The sequence below is a fragment of the Moschus berezovskii genome, chromosome 3 (assembly GCF_049115385.1).
Source record: "Moschus berezovskii isolate FMDL1 chromosome 3, NW_MosBer_1.0, whole genome shotgun sequence".
Classification (NCBI taxonomy): Eukaryota; Metazoa; Chordata; class Mammalia; order Artiodactyla; family Moschidae; genus Moschus; species Moschus berezovskii.
The window spans coordinates 10,471,599-10,484,438 of NC_142462.1; the positions used below are offsets into that span (position 1 = coordinate 10,471,599).

General features: G+C 42.6%; 1 protein-coding gene across 7 annotated transcripts in view; it reads left to right on the forward strand.

The window, feature by feature from the left end:
* COBL (cordon-bleu WH2 repeat protein) overlaps positions 1 to 12,840 on the forward strand; it is a 317,955-nt gene that overhangs the window by 186,672 nt on the left and 118,443 nt on the right. For all 7 annotated transcript variants that reach the window (XM_055420349.2, XM_055420346.2, XM_055420348.2 and 4 more), the window contains one exon: positions 2,796 to 2,978. In XM_055420349.2, the coding sequence (XP_055276324.2) occupies positions 2,796 to 2,978 (183 nt within the window). The remainder of the gene's footprint in view (positions 1 to 2,795; positions 2,979 to 12,840) is intronic.

Consider the following 12,840-nt stretch of genomic DNA (forward strand, 5'->3'; position numbering starts at 1 on the left):
TTTCTTTCATTGTCTTCCTACAGTAACTTTTTAAGAATTTTAATTGGAGGCTAATTACTTTACAATATTGTATTGGTTTTGCCATACACTGACATGAATCTGCTCCGGGCGTACATGTGTTCCCCATTTTGAACCCCCCTCCCACCTCCCTCCCCATATCATCCCTGTGGGTCATCCCAGTGCACCAGCCCCGAGTACCCTGTATCATGCATCAAACCTGGATTGGCGATTCATTTCACATATGATAACATATACTGCAAGGAGATCCAACCAGTCCATTCTAAAGGAGATCAATCCTGGATGTTCATTGGAGGGACTGATGCTAAAGCTGAAACTCCAATACTTTGGCCACCTCATGCGACGAGTTGACTCACTGGAAAAGACTCTGATGCTGGGAAAGGTTGGGGGCGGGAGGAGAAGGGGACGACGGAGAATGAGATGGCTGGATGGCATCACCAACTCTGTGGACATGAGTTTGAGTGTACTCCGGGAGTTGGTGATGGACAGGGAGGCCTGGCGTGCTGTGATTCATGGGGTCGCGGAGAGTCGGACACGACTGAGCGACTGAACTGAACTGAACTGAATATATATGTTTCGATGCCATTCTCCCAAATCATCCCACCCTCGCCCTCTCTCACAGAGTCCAAAAGATTGTTCTATACATCTGTATTCCTTTTGCTGTCTCATATACAGGGTTATCGTTACCATCTTTCTAAATTCCATATATATGCGTTAGTATACTGTATTGGTGTTTTTCTTTCTGGCTTACTTCACTCTCTATAATAGGCTCCAGTTTCATCCACCTCATTAGAACTGATTCAAATATATTCTTTTTAATTGCTGAGTAATACTCCATTGTGTATATGTACCACAGTTTTCTTATCCAGTCATTTGCAGATGAACATCTAGGTTGCTTCCATGTCCTGGCTATTATAAACAGTGCTGCGATGAACATTGGAGTACATGCAGCCATTCTGACTGGCATGAAATGGTACCTCATTGTTGGTTTGATTTGCATTTCTCTAATAATGAGTGATGTTGAGCATCTTTTAATGTCTTTGTTAGCCATCTGTATGTCTTCTTTGGAGAAATGTCTGTTTAGTTCTTTGGCCAATTTTTTGATTGGGTCATTTATTTTTCTGGAATTGAGCTGCAGGAGTTGCTTGTATATTTTTGAGATTAATTCTTTGCCAGTTGCTTCATTTGCTATTATTTTCTCCCATTCTGAAGGCTGTCTTTTCACCTTGCTTATAGTTTCCTTTGTTGTGCAGAAGTTTTTAATTTTAATTAGGTCCCATTTGTTTATTTTTGCTTTTATTTCCAATATTCTGGGAGGTGGGTCATGGAGGATTCTGCTGTGATTTATGTTGGAGAGTGTTTTGCCTAAGTTCTCTTCTAGGAGTTATAGTTTCTGGTCTTAAGTTTAGATATTTAATCCATTTTGAGTTTATTTTTGTATATGGTGTTAGAAAGTGTTCTAGTTTCATTCTGTTACACATGGTTGACCACTTTTCCCAGCACCACTTGTTAAAGAGACTGGCTTTCCTCCATTGTATATTTTTGCCTCCTTTGTCAAAGATAAGGTGTCCATAGGTATGTGGATTTATCTCTGGGCTTTCTATTTTGTTCCATTGATCTATATTTCTGTCTTTGTGCCAGTGCCATACTGTCTTGATGACTGTGGCTTTGTAGTAGAGCCAGATGTCAGGCAGGTTGATTCCTCCAGTTCCATTCTTCTTTCTCAAGATTGCTTTGGCTATTCGAGGTTTTTTGTATTTCCATACAAATTGTGAAATTATTTGTTCTAGCTCTGTGAAAAATACCATTGGTAGCTTGATAGGGATTGCATTGAATCTATAGATTACTTTGGGTAGTATACTCATTTTCACTATATTGATTCTTCTGATCCATGAGCACAGTATATTTCTCCATCTATTAGTGTCCTCTTTTATTTCTTTCACCAGTGTCTTATAGTTTTCTATATATAGGTCTTTTGTTTCTTTAGGTAGATATATTTCTAAGTATTCTTTTCATTGCAATGGTGAATGCAGTTGTTTCCTTAATTTCTCTTTCTATTTTCTCATTATTAGTGTATAGGAATGCAAGGGATTTCTGTGTGTTGATTTTATATCCTGCAGCTTTACTATATTCATTGATTAGCTCTAGTAATTTTCTGGTGGAGTCTTTAGGGTTTTGTATGTAGAGGATCATGTCATCTGCAAACAGTGAGAGTTTTACTTTTTCTTTTCCTCTTTGCTGTTTGCACTACCCTGTCAACTATTTGAAACTTCCCAAAGTTAGGAGAAACCTAAGCCACTTCCAGGCAGCGGGTGAGATGTTGCTCCAGACAGCAAAGATGGGCTGCTTCTATGTTCCAGGAGAAACACACCTGTTGATCTGTTCCTTCCCCTTTTCAGCATCTAAGTACTCAGTCTGATGACAGGTCACAAATTTAAGGAGGCAAATTCATCACTGTACGTGGGTTGAGAATTTTCTGTGATTCTAGCTGGTAAGAATTCCTCATACAGGTTTAAACAGTCTTGCTGTTTCCTTCATGATTAGCAAAATAAACCTCATACCAGGAACCTGTCCTGTAATGGGGTCTGTGGTCATTTTCCCGTGAGAGTGAAAATAGAAGGGTTTTGCTCTCGTGATTCGAACATTGTTTGTCTGTGAAAACGATGATGGAGAAGCTCTAGTGGGTGTTGGGTACTCAGTTTTCATCTCTGAACATTCATGCACCCAGAAGCATCTCAGAGTAATGCGGGTTTTATGTTTGTTTCTTCCTCCCACAGGGCTGCTTGACAACCCCGAACTCCCCGTGTGTGAATCCACGTTCTGTTATCCTGGGTCCATCCCTCTCTCTTGGCAACATCTCAGGGGTGTCGGTCAAGTCGGACCTGAAGAAGCGCCGGGCACCCCCTCCTCCAACCCTGCCCAGCGCGGGGCCACCTGTGCAGGACAAGACATCAGAAAAGGTAGGGAGAGGGCATTGCGTGGACCAGCTAGATGAGCCTGTGAGTTCTCTGGAAGGTCCCTGTGTGCACTGTCATTTTTCAAGCTTGTGGCTTTAGCAACAAGATGGCTCAGGGTGAAAATGTAAGCTTTATTTAGAAGTCTAGGTGAGGTGCTACATTGCTTCAATTAGGAAAGATCAGAAACTATTTTTGTGCCTTCTTAAAGGCTTAGACTTGTTGATTAACATTTATCATTAGCTTTTAAATTTAGATCATGATTGCTTAATGAGAAAATTGCAAGCACTGTAAGAAATCTGAAGTGTGTTTAACATAGGGATGACACATAATATTAATGTAATATAGGTGCCCAAATAATCTACATTCACAGCAAAGCTGAGAAGGTGTTTGCATTAGAAGTTGGTTTCTACATGACATAACATCTATTTAGGGATGCCTTGTATCCATGGAGCCTCCAGAGCAGAGAGACTTTGCACATGACTCTCCCATGGTGACTGGCAGAGCCTGCATCCTCATAGCTGGCATCTCCCTCTGGGCTTCTTCCTTCATCTGCCTGATGATGTGCCTTGAAACACTATTTGAAATATCAGACCCTCCCTTTCCAGGGGCCAGGACATTATTTGACAGGTTTCCTGGCTTAAAGTGTGATATGGTAACAGATTATTTGGATGGGGTGTGGGGAGAATGACACCCTGCTGTGGTCAGGATGGACAATGTCGCTGGGCTCTTCCAGAAGTTGAGCTCCCCTGGGCAGCAGCAGGTCTGCTCCACACAGAATCTGAGATACAGGCTGGTCAGCAGTGTAAAGAGAAGGGTGAGTGATTCCTCATTAAGCTGAGGTGGTTCCTGGCATCGCCCCATGAATAGGGACATTTACATGGAGGCCCTTTAAACCCAGCTCTCCTCCAGCAGGAGCTGACCATCTTCATGCTTTCCTCCTACTCTGTGGGGTCACTTGGCTGACCTATGCCTATTCATATGGTCCATGGCATCACACCCTGCTAGTCTTGAGGTACAGGTTCTTTGGGGCTTATTCATAAACTCACTTTACTTAAAATGAATTAGAAACCAGGTCTATACCTTCCAGAGGGAAAGCTTGACCCCTGTATCATGTTTAGCAGTTATGTAAGTGACTCTGTGGCAGTGTCATGACTTTTCACTTCCTTTCCTTCCTGGCCTGGTTACCTGTCTATCTGTGTATCGGTCTGTCTGCTCATCGGTCACCTCTCTCAGTCCCTCCAGGGGTGTTCTTTACCCTTGATCTCAGAGATGCCCTGTGCCCATCTACTGGCTTTTCCACCCACAGGCCTTGAAATTTGTCTGAAAAGCCTGTAATGCAGTGCATTTTAGATTAAGTATTTTGATTTGTGATCAAAACGGGATCCACTGGAGGAGGGAATGGCAAACCGTCCCAGTATATTTGCTGTGAGAACTTCATGGGTTGTATAAAAGGCCCAAAAGATAAGTCCCCCAGGTATCCAATATGCTACTGGGGAATACTGGAGAATTACCAATAGCCCCAGAATGAATGAATCCCCAGAATGAATGGCTGGGCCAAAGCAGATACTATGCTCAGTTATGGATGTGTCTGGTGATGAAAGTAAAATCTGATGCTGCAAAGAACAGTATTGCATAGGAACCTGGAATTTTCAGTTCAGTTCAGTTCAGTTGCTCAGTCGTGTCCAACTCTTCGCGACCCCATGAATCACAGCACGCCAGGCCTCCCTGTCCATCACCAACTCCCGGAGTTCACTCAAACTCATGTCCATCGAGTCGGTGATGCCATCCAGCCATCTCATTCTCTGTCGTCCCCGTCTCCTCCCACCCCGAATCCCTCCTAGCATCAGACTCTTTTCCAGTGAGCCAACTCGTCGCATGAGGTGGCCAAAGTATTGGAGTTTCAGCTTTAGCATCAGTCCTTCCAATGAACACCCAGGATTGATCTCCTTTAGAATGGACTGGTTGGATCATAGCAAATACCCTTTTTCAACAACACAGGAGACGACTTTACACATGGACATCACCAAATGGTCAATACCAAAGTCAAATTGATTATATTCTTTATACCTGAAGATGGAAAAGCTGTATCCAGTAAGCCAAAACAAGACCTGGAGCTGACTGTGGCATAGATCATCAGTTTCTCATAGCAAAATTCAAGCTTAAACTAAAGAAAACCAGGAAAAACAATAGGCCAGACAAGTGTGACTTAGATCCCATATGAATTCGTAGTAGAGGCAATGAATACATTCAAGGGATGAGATCTAGTTAACAGCGTGCCTAAAGAACTACGGACAAAGGTCTGTAATACTGTACAGAAGGTGGCGAGCAAAACCATCCTGAAGAAAAAGAAAAGCAAGAGTAAAGGTGATTATCTGAGGAGGCTTTACAAACAGGAGAAGAACAAAGAAGTGAAAAGCAAGGGAGAGAGGGAGAAGTCCACCCGGTTAAACGCAGAGTTACAACACTCGCCAGAAGAGACATGAAGGCCTTCTTTGACGAGCAGTGCTTAATAATAGAAGAAACCAGCAAATGGGGAAAGACTAGAGATCTCTTCAGGAAAACTGGGAACATCATGGGAGCGTTCTGCCCAAAGATAGGCACAATAAAGATTAAAATGGTAGAGACCTACTAGACGCTGAAGAGATCAAGAAGACATGGGAAGAATACAGGGAAGAGCTGGATAAAAAAGATCTTAATGAACCTGATTACTGCGATAGTGTAGTTAGTCCCCCAGAGCCAGACATTCTGGAGTGCCAAGTGGGCCTTAAGAAGCACTGCTCTTAATAAATCTAGTGGATGTGATGAAATTCCAGCAGAACTATCCAGGTTCCTAAATAAATAAATGCCATCAAGGTTTTGCATTCATTATGTCAGAGAAGACCCAGTATGTCACTGGAAGACCCAGCAGTGACCACAGGACTGGAAAAGGTCGGTCCTCATCCCAGTACCCAGGAAGAGCAGTACCAAAGAATGTGCTACTCATCAGACAATCGTACTCATCACCCATGCTAGTAGGGCTTCCCATGGTAGTAAGATCATGCTTAGAATCTCGCATGCTAGGCTTCAGCATTATGTAAACCAGGAACTTCCAGGCGTCCAAGCTGGGTTTAGAAAAGGAAGAAGAGCTAGAGATCAAATTGAAAACATCTGCTGGATTATAGGGAAAGCAATAACAGAAAAAAACAGCAATGTATGGATGTGAGAATTGGGCTATAAAGAAAGCTGAGCACCGAAGAATTGATGCTTTTGAACTGTGGTGCTGGAGAAGACTCTTGAGAGTCCCTTGGACCGCAAGGAGATCCAACCAGTCCATCCTAAAGAAAATCAGTCCTGGGTGTTCATTGGAAGGACCGATGCTGAAGCTCCAATACTTTGGCCACCTAATGCGAAGAGCTGACTCTTTAGAAAAGACCCTGATGCTGGGAAAGATTGAGAGCAGAAGGAAAACAGGATGTTAGAGGATGAGATGGCTGATGTCATCACCGATGCAATGACCTTGGGCAAACTCCAGGAGGTAGTGAGGGACAGGGAAGCCTGGTGTGCTGCAGTCCATGAGATGGCAAAGAGTCAGACACGACTGGGCAACTAACAACAAAAATATCAATTTTGATTTGTATGTTTCTTAAACATTTTCTACTATTTATTTTGTGTTATCCATCATACTTTAACTGTCTTTTGATAAAATAAACACAGGCACAAACCAACAGGACATTCTTTTTTTGTACACGTGCCCAGTTAAACACTGCAGACTCATGAATGCAGAGCTGTTTCCCATGGGTTCTACAGTGTGTTTCACCCCTCATTTTGTGGGGAGTTAGATCCTGAACTTTTTCATAACACAGAGTGTTCTTAAAGCATTTAGCACTTTTCAGCCAGCTACCTCTGGGGGTGTCTTTTTTGATTGGAAAGGGTATTTCTTAGTGGTGAAAAATGTGAGTTCTAGTACCAGAATAATATGGCCTTTTTTCAATAAGAATTATATTTGCTTAATGTTACTGATATAGATGCTACACTGCATTAGTATTTTTTTAATTTTATTGAGCTATGGTTGATTTATAGGCTATTTAATTTCTGCTGTGTAGCAAAATGACTCAGTTATACATATATAACTTTTCATATTATTTTCCATTATGCTTTAATAACAGGTTTTTTAATACTTAACAAATATTTACTAAGAATACTGTAGACATTTTTACTTCCTATGTTATGTTGGAGTACAGTTGGTTAACAATGTTCTATTAGGTTCAGGTATACAGAGTGATTCAGTTATACATACACATGTATCTATTGTTTTTCAAATTCTCTTTCCAATGAGGTTGTTATAGAATATTGAGCAGAGTTCCTTGTGTTATACCATAGATCCTTATTGGGTATCCATTTTAAATATAGCAATGTGTACATGTCAGTCCCAAACTCCCTAACTATCCCTCCCCCGACCCTTCCCCCTGGTAACCATGGGTTCATTTTCTATATTGAATATGGTTTCTTGTGCTATACAGTAGGACTTTATTGTTATCTGTCCTATATATACTGGCTTATATTTGCTAATCCCAGCTCCCAGTCCCTCCCTTCCCCGGCCCCCCACCTTGGGAGCCACACACCTGTCCTCTATGACTGTGAGTCTGACTCTGCTTTGTAGCTGTGTCCATTTGTGTTGTATTTTAGACTCTGCATAAAAGTGATGTCCTATGGCGTGCCTTTCTCTGTCTGACTTACTTCACTGAGTATGACGCTCTCTAGGCCCATCACGTTGCTGCGGATGGCACCATTTCACTCTTTTTATGGCTGAGAGTCTTCCACTGTGCACGTGTACCACATCATCGTTATCCATTCGTCATTACGGACATTTAGGTTGCTTCCATGCCTTGGCTGTTGTAATGGTGCTCCAGTGAACTTTGGGGTGCATGTATTTTTTAATATAGTTTTCTCTAGATCTGCACCCCAGATGGGGATTGCTAGATAATATGGAAACTCTATTTTTAGTTTCTTAAGGAACCTCCATGCCATTCTCCATAGTGTCTACACCAACTTACATTCCTGCCAACAGTGTAAGAGGCCTCCCTTTTCTCCACACCATTTCCAGCATTTATTGTTTGTAGACTTTTTAATGTTGGCTATTCTGACTGGTGTTTGGTGATACCTCTTTGCAGTTTGGATTTGTATCTCTCTACTAATTAGCAATGTTGAGCATCTTTTCTTGTACATCTCATCTTTGGAGGGATGTCTATTTAGGTCTTCTGCCCATTTTTCAATTGGGTCATTTGTCTTTTTGTTACCGAATTGTAGGAGCTGTTTGTATATTTTGGAAGGTAACCCCTTATCGGTTGCATCATTTGCAAATATTTTCTCCCAGTCCATAGATTGTCTTTTCATTTTGTTTATGGTTTCCTTAGCTATGTGGCCTTAATATTTTAAAAATTTGTTCCATCCAGAGAAGGTGTTATGTTTTTCAGATTTTAATGTACTTATACAGAGTAGATAAAGTTGACCTGAGTGGGAAAATGTGCATGAAGTAGAGAATTGGGAATTCTGAATGAAAAGTAAATAGTACTGTATACCCTGCAGGATGAATAGAGCACCCTCTGAGGCAATAAAAGCTTTTTTTTTTTTCCAACTGAAATCTGTTTTATTTGGCCTAGAATGAGTGGAGAAATTGGCTCACAGCAACTGTCTCCTTTTTTAAGCATGTGAATGGCATATGGATTTGATTTAAGCATTTGCTATGAACACGCTTTTTTTTTTTCTTTTTAAATTGAAAGGTATTTTGTTATTTACTAATTTCTGGGAAAGGAACCCAAAAATGTATTGTCATCTTTGGGGAAGAACGTCAATTCCTTCTTCCTGAACTTCCTTCCATATAAAGATAAGATGTTTATTTGGAAAGCCTTATTTGTGTGCAACTGCTACTAACATGAATATCCTGAATCAGGAGGAAAGGATTATTTTCAAGGGCATGACCAGTTTATAGGGAAATGGGAATCCTTAGGTTTTCATATTTTTAAACACTTTTTTCTTAACAAGTAGTATTAAAAATTCAGTACAGTCACCCCTTCCTATCTGTGGGTTCCCCATCCTCAGATTCAACCAATCGTGGATCAAAAATAGAAAAAAAAAAAAAATCCAGAAACTTTCACAAAGCAAAGTTGCTGTTTGCTGGCAACTGTTTTCATAGATTTACATTGCATTATTATGTCATCTAAAGATCCCCTGAAGGAGGGCATGACAACCCACTCCAGTGTTCTCGCCTGGGAAATCCCATGGACAGCGAAGCCTGGTGGGCTCCAATCCATGGGTTGCAAAAAGTCAGTCACGAATGAGTGACTAACACATTATGTCATTTAGAGATGATTTAAGGTACACAGGGGAATGTGATCAAGGTATATGCATATACTTCAGACTTCAGCCCCTGAGTGTTTTGGTGTCTGAGGGGGTCCCGGAGTCCATCCTCCGTGGAGATTGGGGGGAAACTCTATTGACTTATTTGGATCTTAAAGGCAAAGTACTTTTAGCCATCTTCCAGGTCGTCTGAAACTTTAAAAAATGTAATTTTTGTCATAGAATTTGTTATCCCATTATACATTCATGATTTGAGTCTGTTTTTTCTAAAAGTACTTTTCAATGTTCTCCCAGAGGTGTTTGACCAGTGAGAGAAATTCACAGTATCCTTGTCCAAGCCAGTCAGCAGAAAGATCAGGGAGATGGGTGAAGCCGCGTGTCATTTGCAGAAGGAAGTGGAACTGCTCACTGCCTCAGATCTTCACCTCTCGTCTCAGTGCCTTGAGTGAAGTTTTCATTATGTGGGATGTTCAGACAGGAATCATGTATACCTTAGGGCACCCCATGCCAAGTCAGTATTTTTCAAGTTTGAGTGAGCCTCAGAATCACCCCAAAAGGACTGTGTAAACACGTTTACCTTGGCTCCACCCTGAGGGTTTCTGATTCAGTACTCTGGGGCAGGGCCTGAGAGTTCAAGGTTCATCAAGTTCCCAGGTGAATCCCTCTTTGAGAACCAACACCCCATAAACCCCTACCTTCCCCATTTGCGTGCCCAGAATTTGGACTAATCAGATGTGAGAGCAGTGTTTCTACTCAATATAAGTATTTTTTTTAATAGATCTGGAGAGATTCTTCCACTGAAAAATTACTATCATCCTGCACCATTAGCTGAGGCCTACCTAAAGTTATTTATTGGATTGGGCAAAAAGTTTGTTCAGGTTTTTCCATAACATCTTGCAGAAAAGACTGAATGAACTTTTTGGCCAAGCCAGTGTGAAGAGAAATGAGTAGGCCCCACTTCTCACTGGGATCCTGGAAGGTTCACGTGAAACAACAGAGGAACACCTTGTTCCGGGTGGGGTCTTTCTCCCTCCTCCAGCTGTGAGGTCTAAACTATCCTTCCCGCACCTTGCTCCAGTCTGGTGTGACCCCTCGCCCTGTCCTCAGCCCTTTCCCAGGGGCCGGCATTCCTGCCTGCTAGTCTGTGTGTGCGACAGAGCAAGTCTTAGAGGCTGACCACGGTGATTCGCCTTCCTATTGTTTGCAGATATTTCTACCCTGAGGCTGCTCTGGGATCAACAGAGGTTCAGATCGTGGGTGGGGGACACGGGTACCTCGGTGGATATCCTTCCGCTCACTCGCTGGTCCTCAGTCTCCTCCTCTGCAAAATGAAAGAAGGAAAAGTGAAAGTAAAGTCATGTCCGACTCTTGTGACCCCATGGACTGTAAAGCCCACCAGGCTTCTCCATCCATGGGATTCTCCAGGCAAGAATACTGGAGTGGGTTGCCATTTCCTTCTCCAGGATATCTTCCAGACCCAGGGGTTGAACCTGGGTCTCCCGCTTTGTAGGGAGATGCTTTACCATTTGAGCCACCAGGGAAGTACTGCAAAATGGGAATGATCCAAACAGCTGCCCCAGGCACGTAGAGTAGAGGTAGAGCAAGGACCCTGGAGCTGCTTCCTGGATTCAGATCCCAGCAGCTCTGTCATTGCTGGGAACATGACCTTGGAAGGTTACTCCACTTCTGAGCCTGGTTTTCTTAGGTGTGCAGACTATTCCGCGGAATGGAGGTGAGAGCTGGCCCCAGCACCCTGGGGAGTGGAGGAGCAGGAGGGGCTGGACACCCCTCCCACAAAGTCTTGCATAAACCAAGTGGCGGATTGTATTTAAAAATCAAACTTTATTGCTAGAGACATCAGCTGTGAAAAGGGGCCAAGCCCCTGAGGCAGGCTTATTCTGTTAAAGGATGCCTCCTTATCTTGGTGGCATTTTCCCCTCTGGGCACAAACCTGAAATACCCCACGTATTAGCTCACACCTTCGGGGGTTGTGGAGGGAACACTTGTCACCCCTTGGGAGCCCCAGCTTGAGAAGAACTGACTAGTACAGAATTGTGGTTCTTACTCAGGTGACTCAATTCACCTATTAAAGCAAGAAACAACCCCATGCCCCACAGTGGTCACCATCTCATTTCTGTGACCCCTGGCAGTTTAATGAGAGCTTTATTTCACTTTTTAACCTCTGTCCATTGGTTAGAAGTAGAAACTTGTAGAAGTCTGCTAAACAGTGTTGTGTCTAATTTTAGCTGTCATCATCTACAAACATGGAATAAACAACTAGCTATTAATTTATGCAGCCAATATCCAGTTTTATACACCTGCTTTTATGATAATTACAACTGTGAATCTTTTATTATAAGTGGAAATAATTCAAAAAATATTTTGGTTATTCAAGCTTTCTTGCTTTCTGTATTATTTGAATTATGGTATTCATTATGCTCAGCTCCATATAATCCAACATGACTGCATTTGTATATTATCTCCAGTTTATTGCATTGAGATGAAAATAACTTGTGATGTTAACTATTAAGCTGAGAGATGAGGGAGACTTGTGTTATGATTGGCTATTAGTATAACCCAAGATGGAACTTTCTATGAAATATATGCCTGTGTAGTCAATAAATATTTTTGAGCAGCTGCCTTGTACACGGCCCTGCACTTGGAAACATGAATTGATATTCATTACTGTAATATCCCAGTCTCATGGACACTGAAGAACACAGTAGTTTGTGTAAAAAAAAAAATAGGATATTTGCAAATGTTGGGAATTTAATGGAAATGCCTACATTTTCTGGATCATCATGAGAGTTAGATAACTAGAATGTTATAGGAAATCATAAAATTCTGCTGGCTAGACTCCCAAAGACACATTTCATCAAGAACTGGGGTATTCGCCTGGCTGCAGTCGAGGTGTACTTCCATTGCAGTGGCTCTGCTCCAGCGGGTGTGGTCCTGACTTGCTCTACTTCCCAGGCCAGAGCAGAGGGAAGGCCGTGCGGTGGCGCTGGTTCCAGGGAATCTACAGGGAGCAGGGGCACAGCCCTGGGAGGTCAGGCCACATAGCCAGCGGTCCCAGATCCAGTCTCCTCTTCCTGTTGGGACTGATGGTTTTTGCCTACTGGAATGAGCATCCAGAAGATGCTGAGGCCTGAGTGATGCTTACCTTGAAGTCATTGCTTGTCACCCTTCTGGCCTCCTCCTGTGAAGTCCCCTCTGCTTCCTATCACATAGCTAATGGCAGTGGTTCATTTGTTTCTGGAAAAGTGGATGATGTTTGGTGACATTTTAGAAGTTATTTTTCACAGTAACTAAAGACCTTTGACTACAGCTGACATGTCAGCAGCACCTCACACGTGCAGGGCTTGGCAGATGAGCTTTCTGCAGTGCTGAACTGGAAAGGGAGGGAGGTGAATATGGTGGGTGGGGCTCAGCAGAAAGGAGTGGTCCCTCAATTTGCCTTGTGCATCAGACGAGGCTCAGAAAGGGAGAGGCCCAGAAAGGGATGACGGGGACGAGGTCTCAGGTCCAC